Here is a 22,013-nt window from a genome sequence, read left to right as displayed (position 1 = left end):
AAATCTGCCTTGCCGACAACTCCCTCAGGCAGGGAGGCTGTGCTAGAGGCAATTCACAAGCTGTATTCCCAGCAGGTGATAGTCAAGGTGCCCCTACTTCAACAAGGACGGGGTTACTATTCCACACTGTTTGTGGTACCGAAACCGGACGGTTCGGTGAGACCCATTTTAAATTTGAAATCCTTGAACACATACATAAAAAAATTCAAGTTCAAGATGGAATCGCTCAGGGCGGTTATTGCAAGCCTGGAGGAGGGGGATTACATGGTATCCCTGGACATCAAGGATGCTTACCTACATGTCCCCATTTACCATCCTCACCAGGAGTACCTCAGATTTGTGGTACAGGATTGCCATTACCAATTCCAAACACTGCCGTTTGGACTGTCCACGGCACCGAGGGTCTTTACCAAGGTAATGGCAGAAATGATGATACTCCTTCAAAAAAAGGGAGTTTTAATTATCCCGTACTTGGACGATCTCCTTATAAAGGCGAGGTCCAAGGAGCAGTTGTTGGTCGGAGTAGCACTATCTCGGGAAGTGCTACAACAGCACGGATGGATTCTATACATTCCAAAGTCTCAGCTGGTTCCTACCACACGCCTACTGTTCCTGGGGATGGTTCTGGACACAGAACAGAAAAAAGTATTTCTTCCGCAGGAGAAAGCCAAGGAGCTGTCATCTCTAGTCAGAGACCTCCTGAAACCAAAACAGGTATCGGTGCATCACTGCACACGAGTCCTGGGAAAAATGGTAGCTTCTTACGAAGCAAAATTCCATTCGGCAGGTTCCATGCAAGAACCTTTCAGTGGGACCTCTTGGACAAGTGGTCGGGATAGCATCTTCAGATGCATCGGCTGATACCCTGGTCCTTGGAGACAGGGTTATCTCTACTGTGGTGGCTGCAGAGTGCTCATCTTCAAGAGGGCCGCAGATTCGGCATACAGGACTGGGTCCTGGTAACCACGGATGCCAGCCTTCGAGGCTGGGGGGCAGTCACACAGGGAAGAAATTTCCAAGGACTTTGGTCAAGTCAGGAGTCGTCCCTACACATAAATATTCTGGAACCGAGGGCCATTTACAATGCCCTAAGTCTGGCAAGGCCTCTGCTTCAAAACCAGCCGGTACTGATCCAATCAGACAACATCACGGCAGTCGCCCATGTAAACCGACAGGACGGCACAAGAAGCAGGATGGCGATGGCAGAAGCCACAAGGATTCTCCGATGGGCGGAAAATCACGTCTTAGCACTGTCAGCAGTGTTCATTCCGGAAGTGGACAACTGGGAAGCAGACTTCCTCAGCAGACACGACCTACACCCGGGAGAGTGGGGACTTCATCCAGAAGTCTGCCAACTGTTGGTAAACCGTTGGGAAAGGCCACAGGTGGACATGATGGCGTCCCGCCTAAACAAAAAACTAGATATTGCGCCAGGTCAAGGGACCCTCAGGCAATAGCTGTGGACGCTCTAGTGACACCGTGGGTGTACCAGTCTGTTTATGTATTCCCTCCTCTGCCTCTCATACCAAAGGTACTGAGAATAATAAGAAAACGAGGAGTAAGATACCCAGAACTTCAAGAAATGATATCAGAGGACCCATGGCCTCTACCGCTCAGACAGGATCTGCTACAGCAGGGGCCCTGTCTGTTCCAAGACTTACCGCGGCTGCGTTTGACGGTTGAATTCCGGATCCTAAAGGAAAAGGGCATTCCGGAGAAAGTCATTCCTATGCTGATAAAAGCCAGGAAAGAAGTAACCGCAAACCATTATCACCGTATTTGGCGAAAATATGTTGCGTGGTGTGAGGCCAGAAAGGCCCCAACAGAGGAATTTCAGCTGGGTCGTTTTCTGCACTTCCTACAGTCAGGAGTGACTATGGGCCTAAACTTGGGTTCCATTAAGATCCAGATTTCGGCTCTGTCGATTTCTTCCAGAAAGAACTGGCTTCACTGCCTGGAGTTCAGACATTTGTAAAGGGAGTGCTACATATTCAGCCCCCTTTTGTGCCTCCTGTGGCACCTTGGGATCTCAACATGGTGTTGAGTTTCCTAAAATCACATTGGTTTGAGCCACTTAAAACTGTGGATTTGAAATATCTCACGTGGAAAGTGGTCATGTTATTGGCCTTGGCTTCGGGCAGGCGTGTGTCAGAATGGGCGGCTTTGTCAGGTAAAAGCCCTTATCTGATTTTCCATATGGATAGGGCAGAATTGAGGACTCGTCCCCAGTTTCTCCCTAAGGTGGTATCAGCTTTTCACTTGAACCAACCTATTGTAGTGCCTGCGGCTACTAGGGACTTGGAAGATTCCAAGTTACTGGACGTAGTCAGGGCCTTAAAAAATTATATTTCCAGGACGGCTGGAGTCAGGAAAACTGACTCGCTTTTTATCCTGTAGGCACCCAACAAAATAGGTGCTCCTGCGTCTAACAGACTATTGCTCGCTGAATTTGTAGCACAATTCAGCTGGAGCATTCTGCGGCTGGATTGCCGCATCCTAAATCAGTAAAAGCCCATTCCACGAGGAAAGTGGGCTCATCTTGGGCGGCTGCCGAGGGGTCTCGGCTTTACAACTTTGCCGAGCTGCAACTTGGTCAGGGGCAAACACGTTTGCTAAATTCTACAAATTTGATACCCTGGCTGAGGAGGACCTTGAGTTCTCTCATTCAGTGCTGCAGAGTCATCCGCACTCTCCCGCCCATTTGGGAGCTTTGGTATAATCCCCATGGTCCTTTCGGAGTTCCCAGCATCCACTAGGACGTTGGAGAAAATAAGATTTTACTCACCGGTAAATCTATTTCTCGTAGTCCGTAGTGGATGCTGGGCGCCCATCCCAAGTGCGGATTGTCTGCAATACTTGTATATAGTTATTGTTAACTAAAGGGTTATTGTTATGAGCCATCTGTTGAGAGGCTCAGTTATGTTTCATACTGTTAACTGGATATGGTATCACGAGTTATACGGTGTGATTGGTGTGGCTGGTATGAGTTTTACCCGGCATTCAAAATCCTTCCTTATTGTGTCAGCTCTTCCGGGCACAGTATCCTAACTGAGGCTTGGAGGAGGGTCATAGTGGGAGGAGCCAGTGCACACCAGGTAGTCTAAAAGCTGTCTTTTAGTTGTGCCCAGTCTCCTGCGGAGCCGCTATTCCCCATGGTCCTTTCGGAGTTCCCAGCATCCACTACGGACTACGAGAAATAGATTTACCGGTGAGTAAAATCTTATTTTATATATATATATATATATATATATATATATATATATATATATATATATATATATATAAATCTAGAATTCTATGTGCCACCGTCACCTACTGAGAATTTACCGTACATCCAATATAAGGAAGCAAAGACTTTCTGTAATACATCCTGTCCAGATTACTCCTATTATGCTTCTCTGTTTCTGTGTGTTCCAGAAATAGGGATACAATGTGCTCAAGTTTTCTATTGTAATGATTTCCCATTTGAGGCAGTTTTCTTTTCCTCATCAATACAAATGTCGGGTGAACAGCAGCTGCCTGTGTAGTATGCAATGTAGAGGCCACCAAAGGGTTCACCACTTTACATCTATGAAAGGAAGCCATCGGCGTCAATATCTGCTGTGGGACATGGCAGACCAAACAGGAAAGGACTGCATGCAGAGCAGTGTGACAGAGAGGTAGTGTTCCATCACTGCTTATATACAGGCAGGGGGTTTGTCATCAAGTCAGCAGAAGTTGTGGCTTTCTCACAGATGCACAAATACACACACATTAGAAAGAAATCGCAGGAAGTCTTGCATTTGAATCAATGTTCTAGTGTAATTACATACTTTAGACAAGGTGCATATCTGTTATCTATAAAGTAAGAAACACAGGCGAGATGAAGGTGCCCCTTATCATTAATAGCTGAATAAGCCGCTAGAAGGAAGGTAGCCAACTAGTGTGTTAGGCTGACGATATGCATCCGATATACTGGCAGATCGGACAATATATTGTTCACATCGTCCAGTGTGTGTACAGTATATTCTTAACGATGCGCGCTCCCGCGGGTTGTTTATGAAGTCCAATATCTTCAGTTCTAGCCTTGAAATCTAAAGATATTGGGCAAGACTGCATGCACCTGGATGTGGCCAGATGCTGTCACTAATGATATCGGTGACAATATCATTCAATGTGTATGTCCGATATCGTTTTCCTATCGTCAAGTGTGTACCAAGCCTTTACTGTTTTTCTTCTTAAATTCTTTTTATTTTTTATTAAACAATATAAAATATGCTTCTCTGAATAACCAAAGCTCAGTTCACTCAAATTCTGTCAGGCCTCAATCAATAGTATAGAGGCATATTGCATTTGAGGTGACTAATAATCACCAAGAGGAGCTCGGGAGGCCATTCAATGCGCTAGTTGACTTCCCTCGCTTTCCTTTGTTTTCTGTACACAATTAGGTGAAATGGTCATTGTAAATATGTATATATGGATTTCTATACTGTCATCTGTTTACAGTGCATCCGGAAAGTATTCACAGCGCTTAACTTTTTTTTCCACATTTTATGTTACAGCCTTCTTTCAAAATTGAATAATTTCATTTTTTCCCCTCAAAATTCTACATACAATACCCCATAATGGCAATGTGAAAAAGTTTTTTTGAGATTTTTGCAAATTTATTAAAAATAAAAAACTAAGAAATCACATGTACACTTTGCCATGAAGCTCAAAATTGAGCTCAGGTGCATCCTGTTTCCACTGATCATCCTTGAGATGTTCCTACAGCTTAACTGGAGTCCACCTGTGGTAAATTCAGTTGATTGGACATGATTTGGAAAGGCACACACTTGACAGGGCATTTCTGAGCACAAACCAAGCATGAAGTCAAAGGAATTCTCTGTAGACCTCCGAGACACGATTGTCTTGAGGTACAAATCTGGGGAAGGGTACAGAAAAATATCTGCTGCTTTGAAGGTCCCAATGAGCACAGTGGCCTCCATCATCCGTAAGAGGAAGAAGTTCTGAAGCACCAGGACTCTTCCTTAAGCTGGCCGGCCGTCTAAACTGAGCAATCGGAGAGAAGGGCCCTAGTCAGGGAGGTGACCAAGAACCTGGTGGTCACTGTCAGAGCTACAGCATTCCTTTGTGAAGAGAGGAGAACCTTCCAGAAGGGCAACCATCTCTGCAGCAATCCACCAATCAAGCCTCTATGGTAGAGTGGCCAGACGAAAGCCACTGCTTAGTAAAAAGCACATGGCAGCCCAGCTGGAGTTTGCCAAAATGCACCTGAAGGACTCTAAGACCATGAGAAACAAAATTCTCTGGTCTGATGAGACAAAGATTGAACTCTTTGGCGTGAATGCCAGCATCATGTTTGGAGGAAACCAGGCACCACTCATCCTGAGGCCAATACCATCCCTACAGTGAAGCATGGTGGTGGCAGCATCATGCTGTGGGGATGTTTTTCAGTGACAGAAACTGGGAGACCAGACAGGATAGAGGGAAAGATGAATGCAGCAATGTACAGAGACATCCTTGATGAAAACCCAGTTTCAGAGCGCTCATGACCTCAGACTGGGGCGACGGTTCATTTTTCAGCAGGACAACGACCCCAAGCACACAGCCAAGATATCAAAGGAGTGGCTTCAGGACAACTCTGTGAATGTCTTTGAGTGGCCCAGCCAGAGCCCAGACTTGAATCCGATTGATTATCTCTGGAGAGATCTGAAAATGGCTGTGCACCGACTCTTCCCATCCAACCTGATGGAGCTTGAGAGGTGCTGCAAAGAGGAATTGGTGAAACTGCCCAAAGATAGGTGTGCCAAGCTTGTGGCATCATATTCAAAAAGACTTAAGGCTGCAATTGCTGCCAAAGGTGCATCAACAAAGTATTGAGCAAAGGCTGTGAATACTTATGTACGTGTGATCTTAGTTTTTTATTTTTAATAAACTTACAAAAAATCTCAAACACTTTTTTTTAATGTTGTCATTATGGGGTATTGGGGGTAATTCCAAGTTGAACGCAGCAGGAATTTTGTTAGCATTCGGCAAAACCATGTGCACTGCAGGGGAGGCAGATATAACATGTGCAGAAAGAGTTAGATTTGGGTGGGTTATTTTATTTCTGTGCAGGGTAAATACTGGCTGCTTTATTTTTACACTGTAAATTAGATTTCAGATTGAACACACCACACCCAAATCTAACTCTCTCTGCACATGTTAAATCTGCCTCCCCTGCAGTGCACATGGGCCCTCATTCCGAGTTGTTCGCTCGTTCTTTTTCATCGCATCGCAGTGAAAATCCGCTTAGTACGCATGCGCAAAGTTCGCACTGCGACTGCGCCAAGTAACTTTACTATGAAGAAAGTATTTTTACTCACGGCTTTTTCTTCGCTCCGGCGATCGTAATGTGATTGACAGGAAATGGGTGTTACTGGGCGGAAACACGGCGTTTCAGGGGCGTGTGGCTGAAAACGCTACCGTTTCCGGAAAAAACGCAGGAGTGGCCGGAGAAACGGTGGGAGTGCCTGGGCGAACGCTGGGTGTGTTTGTGACGTCAACCAGGAACGACAAGCACTGAACTGATCGCACAGGCAGAGTAAGTCTGGAGCTACTCTGAAACTGCTAAGTAGTTAGTAATCGCAATATTGCGAATACATCGGTCGCAATTTTAAGAAGCTAAGATTCACTCCCAGTAGGCGGCGGCTTAGCGTGTGTAACTCTGCTAAATTCGCCTTGCGACCGATCAACTCGGAATGAGGGCCATGGTTTTGCCCAACTGCTAACAAAATTCCTGCTGTGATCAACTTGGAATTACCCCCATTGTGTGTAGAATTTTGAGGAAAAAAATGAATTTATTCCAGTTTGGAATAAGGCTATAACATAACAAAATGTGGAAAAAGTGAAGCGCTGTGAATACTTTCCGGATGCACTGTAAGTCTGAACTTATGTAGCCTGTTGTCACTTAAGGAATCCTTGTGGTGCCTTATAAATAGAAGATGACAAAATAGATAACAGTAACAATGTAAAGAGAAGCGGTAGTATTGGTAAAGTATCTGTAGCTAGTTTCTATGCTGCCAGTTATTGGTGGTGATTTAAAGTTGCTAATTGTGTAGTGACTAGTAATAAACCTGTGTTTGGGAGCCCCATGATTTTATTCTTATGTGTGTTTTTAATTTTTTTTTTTTTTTTTTTTTAATAACCACCAGATTCTCTTCCTCCTTATACGAAATAAAAAGAAAGAGTTGGTCACCGTGATTGTGCCAGTGAGTCATGCCTGTACCCAGTGATGCGATGTGTGACGTTCCTTTTACACGCACGCCAATCCCATTGCCGGCACACTTTAGTGAAGCAGAGCAAAGCTTCTCGCTCAAGAAGAGGGGCCGCTCACTCTGCTACACTCTGCCACCAAGACCACCGGTGAAGAGCATCCCTCCCATCAGTCGCATCTTCCCCAACAAGCAGCGATCGTGGAGCCAGCCGCGCCCCCAGAGTGTATCTTTCCGCAGCCCCCAGCATAAGCTTCCAGTCAGCAGGCTGTATGACCACAGCAGGGGGGAGACTTTGTTCAAGCAATGCTTCCAGAACATCTGCAAGCTGGGGAGGGGCTCATTTGGAGAAGTATATAAGGTAGGAAATGCCACCTCGGTGACATAAAATGGAGAGGTTACTCTTTGCAAGAATCTAAATGTATATCCAGGCTGTTTTTCTTTGGACAGAGCGCTTGACAATAGTGTGAGCACTAGTGTGTTGGGTAATTATGACTGTAAGCTCCACTTGGGTAGGAACTAATATTCTCTGTAAGGGTGCTGTTTAATGGTGGTGCTATATAGACAATGACGATAATGTTTGTGTAATAGTTTGTCATCTCTTCACATAGGTGCGAAGTAAGGAGGATGGCTGTTTATACGCGGTGAAGCGGTCTGTTTCCCCATTCCGTGGTGAATCAGACCGCCACCGCAAGCTCCAAGAAGTAAGAAAACATGAGCGTGTTGGAGAGCATCCCAACTGCTTGCGGTTTGTGCGGGCCTGGGAGGAGAAACGGATGCTGTACTTGCAGACAGAACTTTGTGTAGGGAGTCTGCAGCAGTATTCAGAAGATTTGGGGGAACCTCTTTCACCACGCCAGATTTGGAATGTAACTTGCGACCTTTTACGAGGGCTAAAGCATCTCCATGACCGCAATCTACTCCACCTAGACATCAAACCAGCCAACGTCTTCATATCGTATTCCAGAATCTACAAGCTGGGAGACTTTGGGCTGATGGTAGAACTGGATGGAGTGGAAGGAAGTACTGATGCACAGGAAGGGGACCCCCGCTATATGGCTCCTGAGCTGCTGGACGGCATATTCACCAAAGCAGCAGATGTGTTCAGGTGAGGAAAATCTGGCAGCTCCTCTGTAGCTCTACAAGTCTATTCTTTTCTGATGTCCGTATCTCCCCATTTCCTAGCCTGGGGATGACGCTGCTGGAGGTGTCTTGTAACATGGAGCTTCCTAAGGGAGGGGATGGTTGGCAGCAGCTCAGACAGGGCCATTTACCGACTGAGTTCACCTCAGGTGAGTGTTTACTATCGTTGTATTGTGTCCTTGCGTCATTATGAACCCCACTTACAGATGTATTAACTCACATTTGTTTTTAAAAAAAAATCCAACACTATAATGAGGTCCGATTACTTTTACTACATTCTGTAAAAGGTGCGATTAGCTTGCAGAACGTATCTTGCCTACAGAGAGATTACTGTAGCTAAATCCTATTTTCTCTAACGTCCTAGTGGATGCTGGGGACTCAGAAAGGACCATGGGGAATAGCGGCTCCGCAGGAGACTGGGCACAAAGTAAAAGCTTTAGGACTAGCTGGTGTGCACTGGCTCCTCCCCCTATGACCCTCCTCCAAGCCTCAGTTAGATTTTGTGCCCGAACGAGAAGGGTGCAATCTAGGTGGCTCTCCTGAGCTGCTTAGAGTAAAAGTTTAAATAGGTTTTTTATTTTCAGTGAGACCTGCTGGCAACAGGCTCACTGCATCGAGGGACTTAGGGGAGAGAAACGAACTCACCTGCGTGCAGAGTGGATTGGGTTTCTTAGGCTACTGGACATTAGCTCCAGAGGGACGATCACAGGCCCAGCCATGGATGGGTCCCGGAGCCGCGCCGCCGGCCCCCTTACAGATGCTGAAGCAAGAAGAGGTCCATAAATCGGCGGCAGAAGACTTTCCTGTCTTCATAAGGTAGCGCACAGCGCCATTGCTCTCAGCACACTTCACACTCCGGTCACTGAGGGTGCAGGACGCTGGGGGGGGGCGTCCTGGGAAGCAATGAATTTACCTTAGTTGGCGAAAAATACATCACATATAGCTCCTGGGCTATATGGATGTATTTAACCCCTGCCAGTTTTCCAGAAAAAAGCGGGAGAAGAGCCCGCCGTGAAGGGGGCGGGGCCTATCTCCTCAGCACACAGCGCCATTTTCCCCACACAGCTCCGCTGGTAGGAAGGCTCCCAGAATCTCCCCTGCATCCTGCAACTACAGAAACAGGGTAAAAAAGAGAGGGGGGCACTTATTTGGCAAAATAACAGATATAAGCAGCTATAAGGGATAGACACTTATTGTAAGGTTGTCCCTATACATATATAGCGCTCTGGTGTGTGCTGGCAAACTCTCCCTCTGTCTCCCCAAAGGGCTAAGTGGGTCCTGTCCTCTATCAGAGCATTCCCTGTGTGTGTGCTGGGTGTCGGTACGTGTGTGTCGACATGTATGAGGAGGAAAATGATGTGGAGGCGGAGCAATTGCCTATAATGGTGATGTCACCCCCTAGGGAGTCGACACCTGAATGGATGGCCGTAATTAAGGAATTACGTGACAGTGTCGGCACGTTACAGAAAACTGTTGACGACATGAGACAGCCGGCAGCTCAGTTAGTGCCTGTCCAGGCGTCTCAAACACCGTCAGGGGCTATTAAACGCCCGTTACCTCAGTGGGTCGACACGGACACAGACACTGACTCCAGTGTCGACGGTGAAGAAACAAACGTATTTTCCAGTAGGGCCACACGTTACATGATCACGGCAATGAAGGAGGTTTTGCACATCTCGGATACTGCAAGTACCACAAAAAGGGGTATTATGTGGGGTGTGAAAAAACTACCCGTAGTTTTTCCTGAATCAGATGAATTGAATGAAGTGTGTGATGAAGCGTGGGTTACCCCCGACAGAAAACTGCTAATTTCTAAAAAATTATTGGCACTATATCCCTTCCCACCAGAGGTTAGGGCTCGTTGGGAAACACCCCCTAGGGTGGATAAGGCGCTCACACGCTTATCAAAACAAGTGGCGTTACCGTCTCCAGAAACGGCCGCCCTTAAGGAGCCAGCAGATAGGAGGCTGGAAAATATCCTTAAAAGTATATACACACATACTGGTGTTATACTGCGACCAGCAATCGCCTCAGCCTGGATGTGCAGTGCTGGGGTGGCTTGGTCGGATTCCCTGACTGAAAATATTGATACCCTGGACAGGGACAATATATTATTGACTATAGAGCATTTAAAGGATGCATTCCTATATATGCGAGATGCACAGAGAGACATTTGCACTCTGGCATCAAGAGTAAGTGCGATGTCCATTTCTGCCAGAAGAGGATTATGGACGCGACAGTGGTCAGGGGATGCGGATTCCAAACGGCATATGGAAGTATTGCTGTATAAAGGGGAGGAGTTATTTGGGGGCGGTCTATCGGACCTGGTGGCCACGGCAACGGCTGGGAAATCCACCTTTTTACCCCAAGTCACCTCGCAGCAGAAAAAGATACCGCCTTTTCAGGCTCAGTCCTTTCGTCCCCATAAGGGCAAGCGGGCAAAAGGCCACTCATATCTGCCCCGGGGCAGAGGAAGGGGAAAAAGACTACAACAGACAGCTTCTTCCCACGACCAGAAGCCCTCCCCCGCTTCTGCCAAGTCCTCAGCATGACGCTGGGGCCTTACAAGCGGACTCAGGCACGGTGGGGGCCCGTCTCAAGAATTTCAGCGCGCAGTGGGCTCACTCGCAAGTGGACCCCTGGATCCTGCAGGTAGTATCTCAGGGGTACAAATTGGAATTCGAGACGTCTCCCCCTCGCCAGTTCTTGAAGTCTGCTTTACCAACGTCTACCCCCGACAGGGAGGCGGTATTGGAAGCCATTCACAAGCTGTATTCCCAGCAAGTGATAATCAAGGTACCCCTCCTACAACAGGGAAAGGGGTATTACTCCACGCTGTTTGTGGTACCGAAGCCGGACGGCTCGGTGAGTCCCATTTTAAATCTGAAAACCTTGAACACTTACATAAAAAGGTTCAAGTTCAAGATGGAGTCACTCAGAGCAGTGATAGCGAACCTGGAAGAAGGGGACTACATGGTGTCTCTGGACATCAAGGATGCTTACCTCCATGTCCCAATTTGCCCTTCTCACCAAGGGTACCTCAGGTTTGTGGTACAGAACTGTCACTATCCGTTTCAGACGCTGCCGTTTGGATTGTCCACGGCACCCCGGGTCTTTACCAAGGTAATGGCCGAAATGATGATTCTTCTTCGAAGAAAAGGCGTCTTAATTATCCCTTACTTGGACGATCTCCTGATAAGGGCACGGTCCAGAGAACAGTTAGAGGTCGGAGTAGCACTATCGCAAATAGTACTACGACAGCACGGATGGATTCTAAATATTCCAAAATCGCAGCAGATTCCGACGACACGTCTGCTGTTCCTAGGGATGATTCTGGACACAGTACAGAAAAAGGTGATTCTCCCGGAAGAGAAAGCCAGGGATTTATCCGACCTAGTCAGGAAACTCCTAAGACCAGGCCAGGTGTCAGTGCATCAGTGCACAAGGGTCCTGGGAAAGATGGTGGCTTCTTACGAAGCGATTCCATTCGGCAGATTCCACGCAAGAACTTTTCAGTTGGATCTGCTAGACAAATGGTCCGGATCGCATCTTCAAATGCATCAGCGGATAACTCTGTCTCTAAGGACAAGGGTGTCTCTCCTGTGGTGGTTACAGAGTGCTCATCTCCTAGAGGGCCGCAGATTCGGCATTCAGGATTGGGTCCTGGTGACCACGGATGCCAGCCTGAGAGGCTGGGGAGCAGTCACACAGGGAAAAAATTTCCAGTGCTTGTGGTCAAGCATGGAAACGTCTCTTCACATAAATATCCTGGAACTAAGGGCCATTTACAATGCCCTAAGTCAGGCAAGGCCTCTGCTTCAGGGTCAGCCAGTATTGATCCAGTCGGACAACATCACGGCAGTCGCCCACGTAAACAGACAGGGCGGCACAAGAAGCAGGAGGGCAATGACGGAAGTGGCAAGGATTCTTCGCTGGGCGGAAAATCATGTGATAGCACTGTCAGCAGTGTTCATTCCGGGAGTGGACAACTGGGAAGCAGACTTCCTCAGCAGACACGATCTTCACCCGGGGCAGTGGGGACTTCACCCGGAAGTCTTCCGCATGATTGTAAACCGTTGGGAAAAACCAAAGGTGGACATGATGGCGTCTCGCCTCAACAAAAAACTGGACAGATATTGTTCCAGGTCAAGGGACCCTCAGGCAATAGCTGTGGACGCTCTGGTAACACCGTGGGTGTACCGGTCAGTGTATGTGTTCCCTCCTCTTCCTCTCATACCAAAAGTACTGAGAATCATAAGAAGGAGAGGAGTAAAGACTATACTCGTGGCTCCGGATTGGCCAAGAAGGACTTGGTACCCGGAAATTCAAGAGATGCTCACGGAAGACCCTTTGCCTCTACCTCTAAGACAGGACCTGCTCCAGCAGGGACCATGTCTGTTCCAAGACTTACCACGGCTGCGTTTGACGGCATGGCGGTTGAACGCCGGATCCTGAAGGAAAAAGGCATTCCGGATGAAGTCATCCCTACCCTGATCAAAGCCAGGAAGGATGTAACCGTACAACATTATCACCGTATTTGGCGTAAATATGTTGCGTGGTGCGAGGCCAGGAAGGCCCCTACGGAGGAATTTCAACTGGGTCGATTCCTGCATTTCCTGCAAACAGGACTGTCTATGGGCCTCAAATTAGGGTCCATTAAGGTTCAAATTTCGGCCCTGTCGATATTCTTCCAAAAAGAACTAGCTTCTGTACCTGAAGTTCAGACGTTTGTCAAGGGAGTACTGCATATACAGCCTCCTTTTGTGCCTCCAGTGGCACCTTGGGATCTCAATGTAGTGTTGGGATTCCTAAAATCACATTGGTTTGAACCACTCACCACTGTGGACTTGAAGTATCTCACTTGGAAAGTGGTAATGCTGTTAGCCCTGGCTTCAGCCAGGTGTGTATCAGAATTGGCGGCTTTATCCTATAAAAGCCCTTACCTAATTTTTCATACGGACAGGGCAGAATTGTGGACTCGTCCTCAATTTCTCCCTAAGGTGGTTTCAGCATTTCACTTAAACCAACCTATCGTGGTGCCTGCGGCTACTAGGGACTTGGAGGATTCCAAGTTGCTGGACGTAGTCAGGGCCCTGAAAATATATGTTTCCAGGACGGCTGGAGTCAGAAAATCTGACTCGCTGTTTATCCTGTATGCACCCAACAAGCTGGGTGCTCCTGCTTCTAAGCAGACGATTGCTCGTTGGATTTGTAGTACAATTCAGCTTGCACATTCTGTGGCAGGCCTGCCACAGCCAAAATCTATAAAAGCCCATTCCACACGGAAAGTGGGCTCATCTTGGGCGGCTGCCCGAGGGGTCTCGGCTTTACAACTTTGCCGAGCAGCTACTTGGTCAGGGGCAAACACGTTTGCTAAATTCTACAAATTTGATACCCTGGCTGAGAAGGACCTGGAGTTCTCTCATTCGGTGCTGCAGAGTCATCCGCACTCTCCCGCCCGTTTGGGAGCTTTGGTATAATCCCCATGGTCCTTTCGGAGTCCCCAGCATCCACTAGGACGTTAGAGAAAATAAGAATTTACTTACCGATAATTCTATTTCTCATAGTCCGTAGTGGATGCTGGGCGCCCATCCCAAGTGCGGATTGTCTGCATTACTTGTACATAGTTATTGTTACAAAAATCGGGTTATTGTTGTTGTGAGCCATCTTTTCAGAGGCTCCTTCTGTTATCATGCTGTTAACTGGGTTCAGATCACAAGTTGTACGGTGTGATTGGTGTGGCTGGTATGAGTCTTACCCGGGATTCAAAATCCTTCCTTATTGTGTACGCTCGTCCGGGCACAGAATCCTAACGGAGGCTTGGAGGAGGGTCATAGGGGGAGGAGCCAGTGCACACCAGCTAGTCCTAAAGCTTTTACTTTGTGCCCAGTCTCCTGCGGAGCCGCTATTCCCCATGGTCCTTTCGGAGTCCCCAGCATCCACTACGGACTATGAGAAATAGAATTATCGGTAAGTAAATTCTTATTTTAAGTTTATGAAAGGCTCCCTGCACTGTCTTCCCGTAGACTTGGCATTTTGATGTGCATTGAAGAAATTCCCACAGTAATCTCTCGGGTATATTCCCTCTACAGAGCAGGTTATGGAACTCTTCTTATAGGGCCCCTGCACCTTCAAGGATCCTAGCCTAAGACATAAAGAGTAACCAGCCTGTAGAAAAGAAAGGAATGCAAAAACTCCTTGTTATTCCAATTAATATATCTTTTTCCGGACTGATAACTATTTGCAGAAACCTTTTTCTTGGCTTTAATTATATTTTGAATTACTGAATCTGAAAAACCTTTCTTCTTTAAAATCTTTAAAATCCTGATACACAATTGGCCCCTGGGACAGCATAGCCTGATGTTTAGACTGACTCCTAGACCCACGGCCATTTTCATTATGTCTGTGTACCAAACTTTTCTTGGCCAGCTTAGTGCTACTAGTATAACCATAATCCTTTCCTTTTTTTTAATTTTCCTTAGAACCCGCAACAGCATTGGTATCGGTGGAGAGATGTAAGCCAGTTGACTTTTCCATGCAACTGCCATTGCATCTATTAGGAATGCTAACGGATCCCTGGTTCTGCAGCAAAACCTGTCTGTCTTGTTGAACTGAGTGGCCATCAAATTTATCTCTGGTTGTCCCCACTTTACTACCAGACTCTGGTAAACTTCTGGGTGTAGAGACCATTCTTCTGACAGAATTGCCTGGCGACTTAAAAAGCCCGCCTTCCAATTTTCTTTTCCAAGTAATAAAAATTGCTGATATAGCCGGGACCCTGCTCCCTGCCCAAGGTAGAATATGAAAAGTCTCTTCCCATGGCCAAGGGACTCCTTGTCCCTCTCTGGTAATTTATATATACTACTGCTGTAGCATTGTTTGACTGAATTCTTATCGATTTCCCCAGAAGGTCTTCCTCCATCTTTAATGTGTTCAGACCCGCTCTTCGCTCCAACATGTTTATAGGAAACCTTGCTTCCTTACTGGCCCATAACACCTGAAAATGATGGTTCCCCATGACTGCCACCCCATCCATGAAGACTGGCATCTGTAGTAATCACTATCCAGTCCAAGGACAAGTAAGCTCCTGCCTTTTGTTCAGGTTTTCCACATGAGCCCACCACCTGAGAGACTTTTATCTGGAGACAGACTAATGAACTGTTTTGATAGCTGATGGCTGGATCCTGACCAACTCTTTAGAATGTTAAATTGGAACATTCTAGAATGGAAGCTCACATATTGGATAGTTTTGAATGAAAATACCATTTCTCTGACGTCCTAGTGGATGCTGGGAACTCCGTAAGGACCATGGGGAATAGCGGGCTCCGAAGGAGGCTGGGCACTCTAGAAAGATTTATGACTACCTGGTGTGCACTGGCTCCTCCCACTATGACCCTCCTCCAAGCCTCGGTTAGATTTTGTGCCCGGCCGAGGTTGGATGCACACTAGGGGCTCTCCTGAGCCTTTAGAAAGAAAGTATAGAAATTAGGTTTTTTATTTTCAGTGAGACCTGCTGGCAACAGGCTCACTGCAGCGAGGGACTAAGGGGAGAAGAAGCGAACCTGCCTGCTTGCAGCCAGCTTGGGCTTCTTAGGCTACTGGACACCATTAGCTCCAGAGGGATCGACCGCAGGCCCAGCCTTGGTGTTCGGTCCCGGAGCCGCGCCGCCGTCCCCCTTACAGAGCCAGAAGCAAGAAGAGGTCCGGAAAATCGGCGGCAGAAGACATCAGTCTTCACCAAGGTAGCGCACAGCACTGCAGCTGTGCGCCATTGCTCCTCACACACACTTCACACTCCGGTCACTGAGGGTGCAGGGCGCTGGGGGGGGGCGCCCTGAGAAGCAATAATAACACCTTGGCTGGCAAAAATACCACAATATATAGCCCCAGAGGCTATATATGTGGAAAATACCCCTGCCAGAATATAGGAAAAAGCGGGAGAATAGTCCGCGGAAAAGGGGCGGAGCTATCTCCTGCAGCACACTGGCGCCATTTTTCCCTCACAGCTCCGCTGGAAGGAAGCTCCCTGGCTCTCCCCTGCAGTCTACACTACAGAAAAGGGTAAAAAAGAGAGGGGGGGCACTAAATTTAGGCGCAGTATACATTTATATAGAAAAAGCAGCTATAGGGGACATAACTCAGTTAGTCCCTGCATTATATAGCGCTCTGGTGTGTGCTGGCATACTCTCACTCTGTCCCCCCAAAGGGCTTTTGTGGGTCCTGTCCTCTGTTGGAGCATTCCCTGTGTGTGTGCGGTGTGTCGGTACGGCTGTGTCGACATGTTTGATGAGGATAATGATGTGGAGACGGAGCAGATGCCTTTAGAAGGGATGTCACCCCCTGCGGGGCAGACACCTGAGTGGATGAGCTTATGGAAAGAAATGAGTGCACGTATAGACTCCTTACATAAGAAATTTGACGACATGCCAAATGTGGGACAGCCGACTTCTCAGCTCGTGCCTGTCCAGGCGTCTCAAAGGTCATCAGGGGCTCTGAAACGCCCGCTACCTCAGACCGCAGACCCAGATGTCGACACTGATACGGACACCAGTGTCGACGACGATGAGTCTAACCTGATGCCCACTAAGGCCATTCACTGCATGATTGAGGCAATGAAAGAGGTGTTACACATTTCTGATATAACTACAGGTACCACTAAAAAGGGTATTATGTTTGGGGAGAAAAAACTACCCGTAGTTTTTCCCCCATCAGATGAATTAAATGAAGTGTGTGAAGAAGCGTGGGCTTTCCCTGATAAAAAATTGGTAATTCCTAAGAAGGTACTAATGGCGTTCCCTTTCCCGCCAGAGGATAGGTCACGTTGGGAAACACCTCCTAGGGTGGATAAAGCGCTCACACGTTTGTCTAAAAAGGTGGCACTACCGTCTCCGGATACGGCTGCCCTCAAGGAACCTGCTGATAGAAAGCAGGAGGCGATCCTGAAGTCTGTATATACACACTCAGGCATTATACTTAGGCCAGCTATTGCGTCAGCATGGATGTGCAGTGCTGCCGCTGCGTGGTCAGATTCCCTGTCAGAAAATATTGACACATTAGACAGAGACACGATCCTGTTAACCATAGACCATATCAAAGACTCAGTCTTATATATGAGAGATGCACAGAGGGAAATCTGCCGGCTGGCATCTAAAGTAAGTGCATTGTCCATTTCTGCTAGGAGAGGCTTATGGACTCGCCAGTGGACAGGAGATGCAGATTCTAAAAGGCACATGGAAGTTTTGCCTTATAAGGGTGAGGAATTATTTGGGGATGGTCTCTCGGACCTAGTTTCCACAGCAACGTCTGGGAAGTCAGCATTTTTACCCCATGTCCCCTCACAGCCTAAGAAGGCGCCGTTTTATCAGGTTCAGTCCTTTCGGACCCAGAAAAACAAGCGTGGAAAAGGTGGGTCTTTTCTGTCCAGAGGCAGAGGTAGAGGAAAAAGGCTGCAACAAACAGCAGGTTCCCAGGAGCAAAAGTCCTCCCCCGCTGCTTCTTCCAAGTCCGCCGCATGACGGTGGGGCTCCACAGGCGGAGCCAGGTACGGGATCAGTGGGCTCGCTCAAAGGTGGATCCCTGGATCCTTCAAATAGTATCTCAGGGGTACAAACTGGAATTCGAGGCGTCTCCACCCCACCGGTTCCTAAAATCTGCCTTGCCGATTGCTACCTCAGACAGGGAGGCGGTGCTAGCGGCAATTCACAAGCTGTATTCCCAGCAGGTGATAATCAAGATACCCCTACTTCAACAAGGCCGGGGTTACTATTCCACACTATTTGTGGTGCCGAAACCGGACGGTTCGGTGAGACCCATTTTAAATTTTAAATCTTTGAACACATACATAAAAAAATTCAAGTTCAAGATGGAATCGCTCAGGGCAGTTATTGCAAGCCTGGACGAGGGGGATTACATGGTATCCCTGGACATCAAGGATGCTTACTTGCATGTCCCCATTTACCATCCTCACCAGGAGTACCTCAGATTTGTGGTACAGGATTGCCATTACCAATTCCAGACGCTGCCGTTTGGACTGTCCACGGCACCGAGGGTATTTACCAAGGTTATGGCGGAAATGATGATACTCCTTCGAAAAAAGGGAGTTTTAATTATCCCGTACTTGGACGATCTCCTAATAAAGGCGAGATCCAAGGAACAGTTGTTGGTGGGAGTAGCACTATCTCAGGAAGTGCTGCACCAGCACGGCTGGATTCTGAATATCCCAAAGTCACAGCTGGTTCCGACGACACGGCTACTGTTCCTGGGTATGATTCTGGATACAGTCCAGAAAAAAGTGTTTCTCCCGGAGGAGAAAGCCAGGGAGTTGTCATCTCTAGTCAGAGACCTCCGGAAACCAAAACAGGTATCGGTGCATCACTGCACGCGGGTCCTGGGAAAGATGGTAGCTTCTTACGTAGCAATTCCCTTCGGCAGGTTCCATGCCAGAATCTTTCAGTGGGACCTATTGGACAAACGGTCCGGATCGCATCTTCAGATGCATCGCTTAATAACCCTGTCTCCAAGAACCAGGGTGTCTCTACTGTGGTGGCTGCAGAGTGCCCATCTTCTAGAGGGCCGCAGGTTCGGCATACAGGACTGGGTCCTGGTGACCACGGATGCCAGCCTTCGAGGCTGGGGGGCAGTCACACGGGGAAGAAACTTCCAAGGACTATGGTCGAGTCAGGAGACTTCCCTTCACATAAATATTCTGGAACTAAGGGCCATTTACAATGCCCTAAGTCAAGCAAAATCCCTGCTCCTACACCAGCCGGTGCTGATCCAGTCAGACAACATCACGGCAGTCGCCCATGTAAATCGACAGGGAGGCACAAGAAGCAGGATGGCAATGGCAATAGCCACAAGAATTCTCCGATGGGTGGAGAATCATGTACTAGCACTGTCAGCAGTGTTCATTCCGGGAGTGGACAACTGGGAAGCAGACTTCCTCAGCAGACACGACCTCCACCCGGGAGAGTGGGGACTTCATCCAGAAGTCTTCCAGATGCTGGTAAACCGTTGGGAAAAACCACAGGTGGACATGATGGCGTCCCGCCTCAACAAAAAGTTAAAAAGATATTGCGCCAGGTCAAGGGACCCTCAGGCGATAGCTGTGGACGCTCTAGTGACACCGTGGGTGTACCAGTCGGTTTATGTGTTCCCTCCTCTGCCTCTCATACCAAAGGTATTGAGAATAATAAGAAAGCGAGGAGTAAACACAATTCTCGTGGTTCCGGATTGGCCAAGACGAGCGTGGTACCCGGAACTTCAAGAGATGATCTCAGAGGACCCGTGGCCTCTGCCGCTCAGACAGGACCTGCTACAGCAGGGGCCCTGTCTGTTCCAAGACTTACCGCGGCTGCGTTTGACGGCATGGCGGTTGAACGCCGGATCCTGAAGGAAAAGGGTATTCCGGAAGAAGTCATTCCTACGCTTATTAAAGCCAGGAAAGATGTTACGGCAAATCATTATCACCGCATATGGCGAAAATATGTTGCATGGTGCGAGGCCACAAAGGCCCCAACAGAGGAATTTCAACTAGGTCGATTTCTGCATTTCCTGCAAGCAGGAGAGAATATGGGCCTAAAACTAGGCTCCATTAAAGTACAGATCTCGGCTCTGTCGATTTTCTTTCAAAAAGAACTAGCTTCAGTACCTGAAGTTCAGACATTTGTGAAAGGAGTGCTGCATATTCAGCCCCCGTTTGTGCCTCCTGTGGCACCTTGGGATCTCAACGTGGTGTTGAGTTTCTTAAAATCACATTGGTTTGAACCACTAAAAACCGTGGATCTAAAATATCTCACGTGGAAAGTGGTCATGTTATTGGCCTTGGCTTCAGCCAGGCGAGTGTCAGAATTGGCGGCTTTATCATGTAAAAGCCCTTATCTGATTTTCCATATGGATAGGGCAGAATTGAGGACTCGTCCCCAGTTTCTCCCTAAGGTGGTGTCAGCGTTTCACCTGAACCAGCCTATAGTGGTGCCTGCGGCTACTAGGGATTTGGAGGACTCCAAGTTGCTAGACGTTGTCAGGGCCCTGAAAATATGTTTCTAGGACGGCTGGAGTTAGAAAATCTGACTCGCTGTTTATCCTGTATGCACCCAACAAGCTGGGTGCTCCTGCTTCTAAGCAGACTATTGCTCGCTGGATTTGTAGTACAATTCAGCTTGCACATTCTGTGGCAGGCCTGCCACAGCCAAAATCTGTAAATGCCCATTCCACAAGGAAGGTGGGCTCATCTTGGGCGGCTGCCCGAGGGGTCTCGGCTTTACAACTTTGCCGAGCAGCTACTTGGTCAGGGGCAAACACGTTTGCAAAATTCTACAAATTTGATACCCTGGCTGAGGAGGACCTGGAGTTCTCTCATTCGGTGCTGCAGAGTCATCCGCACTCTCCCGCCCGTTTGGGAGCTTTGGTATAATCCCCATGGTCCTTACGGAGTTCCCAGCATCCACTAGGACGTCAGAGAAAATAAGAATTTACTCACCGGTAATTCTATTTCTCGTAGTCCGTAGTGGATGCTGGGCGCCCATCCCGAGTGCGGATTGTCTGCAATACTTGTAAATAGTTATTGCTAACTAAAGGGTTATTGTTGAGCCATCTGTTGAGAGGCTCAGTTGTTTTCATACTGTCAAACTGGATATAGTATCACGAGTTGTACGGTGTGATTGGTGTGGCTGGTATGAGTCTTACCCGGGATTCAAAATCCTTCCTTATTATGTCAGCTCGTCCGGGCACAGTGTCCTAACTGAGGCTTGGAGGAGGGTCATAGTGGGAGGAGCCAGTGCACACCAGGTAGTCATAAATCTTTCTAGAGTGCCCAGCCTCCTTCGGAGCCCGCTATTCCCCATGGTCCTTACGGAGTTCCCAGCATCCACTACGGACTACGAGAAATAGAATTACCGGTGAGTAAATTCTTATTTTTCCCTAACCGTTTCATGCAACAGAGAACTGATGGATTTCTGAGTCCCAAATTCATATTGGCTAGGCTTTGAATGTCTGATTATTATTATTTTTTCTTCTGTCAGAAAAACTCTGGCCAATTCTGTGTTTTTGAGGCTCAGAAATTCCATCTGAAGACTTGATAACCCAACCATGTCACTGCAACACTTCCAGTGCCCTTAGAAGATGTCTGAAGTGCCTCTTGTGACAGTAAAATGTCCAAGTAAGGGATCATTTGTATTACCTTCTTCCTTAGATGACTTGACATAACTTCCATGACCTTTGTAAACACATGAGGAGCTGTTGTCAGCCCAAAAGGCAGGGCCCTGAACTGGAAATGCCTTTCCCTGATCACATATCTTAAGACTCTGATGGGCTCTCCTAAGATGGGTATCCTTGATGTCTATACATGCCAGCGCCTCGTTTGTCTCCATCCCATTTATGACTGACTTATATACTCCCTTCTGAATTTGTCTATCCTTAATTTTAAATTTAATTCCTTTAATTTTAAGATGGGTCTGTAAATCCCATCTGATTTTTGGATCAAAAATAGGTTGAAATAAGGCCCAACCCTTCTTTGGCAGCAGGATACAGGCACAATTACACCTGAATCCTGAAGACCTTTTATGGCCTGACTTAACTCTGTACATTTCTGGTTGTCGTTTAGCCATTTTGTAGCAAAAAACCTACTTGGCATTG

At 47.6% G+C, this 22,013-nt stretch overlaps 1 protein-coding gene across 2 annotated transcripts in view; it reads left to right on the top strand.

The window, feature by feature from the left end:
• The window catches only part of PKMYT1 (protein kinase, membrane associated tyrosine/threonine 1), a 118,752-nt gene that overhangs the window by 48,959 nt on the left and 47,780 nt on the right, over window positions 1-22,013 (top strand). The window contains exons 2-4 of one of the 2 annotated variants that reach the window (XM_063935475.1): window positions 7,176-7,596; window positions 7,847-8,343; window positions 8,421-8,527. In XM_063935475.1, the coding sequence (XP_063791545.1) occupies window positions 7,240-7,596; window positions 7,847-8,343; window positions 8,421-8,527 (961 nt within the window). In that variant the 5' untranslated portion in view covers window positions 7,176-7,239. The remainder of the gene's footprint in view (window positions 1-7,175; window positions 7,597-7,846; window positions 8,344-8,420; window positions 8,528-22,013) is intronic. The other variant, XM_063935476.1, reaches the window with a different exon arrangement.

This window comes from Pseudophryne corroboree, chromosome 7 (assembly GCF_028390025.1).
Source record: "Pseudophryne corroboree isolate aPseCor3 chromosome 7, aPseCor3.hap2, whole genome shotgun sequence".
Lineage (NCBI taxonomy): Eukaryota > Metazoa > Chordata > Amphibia > Anura > Myobatrachidae > Pseudophryne > Pseudophryne corroboree.
This window is presented reverse-complemented; position numbering and strand designations above follow the sequence as displayed.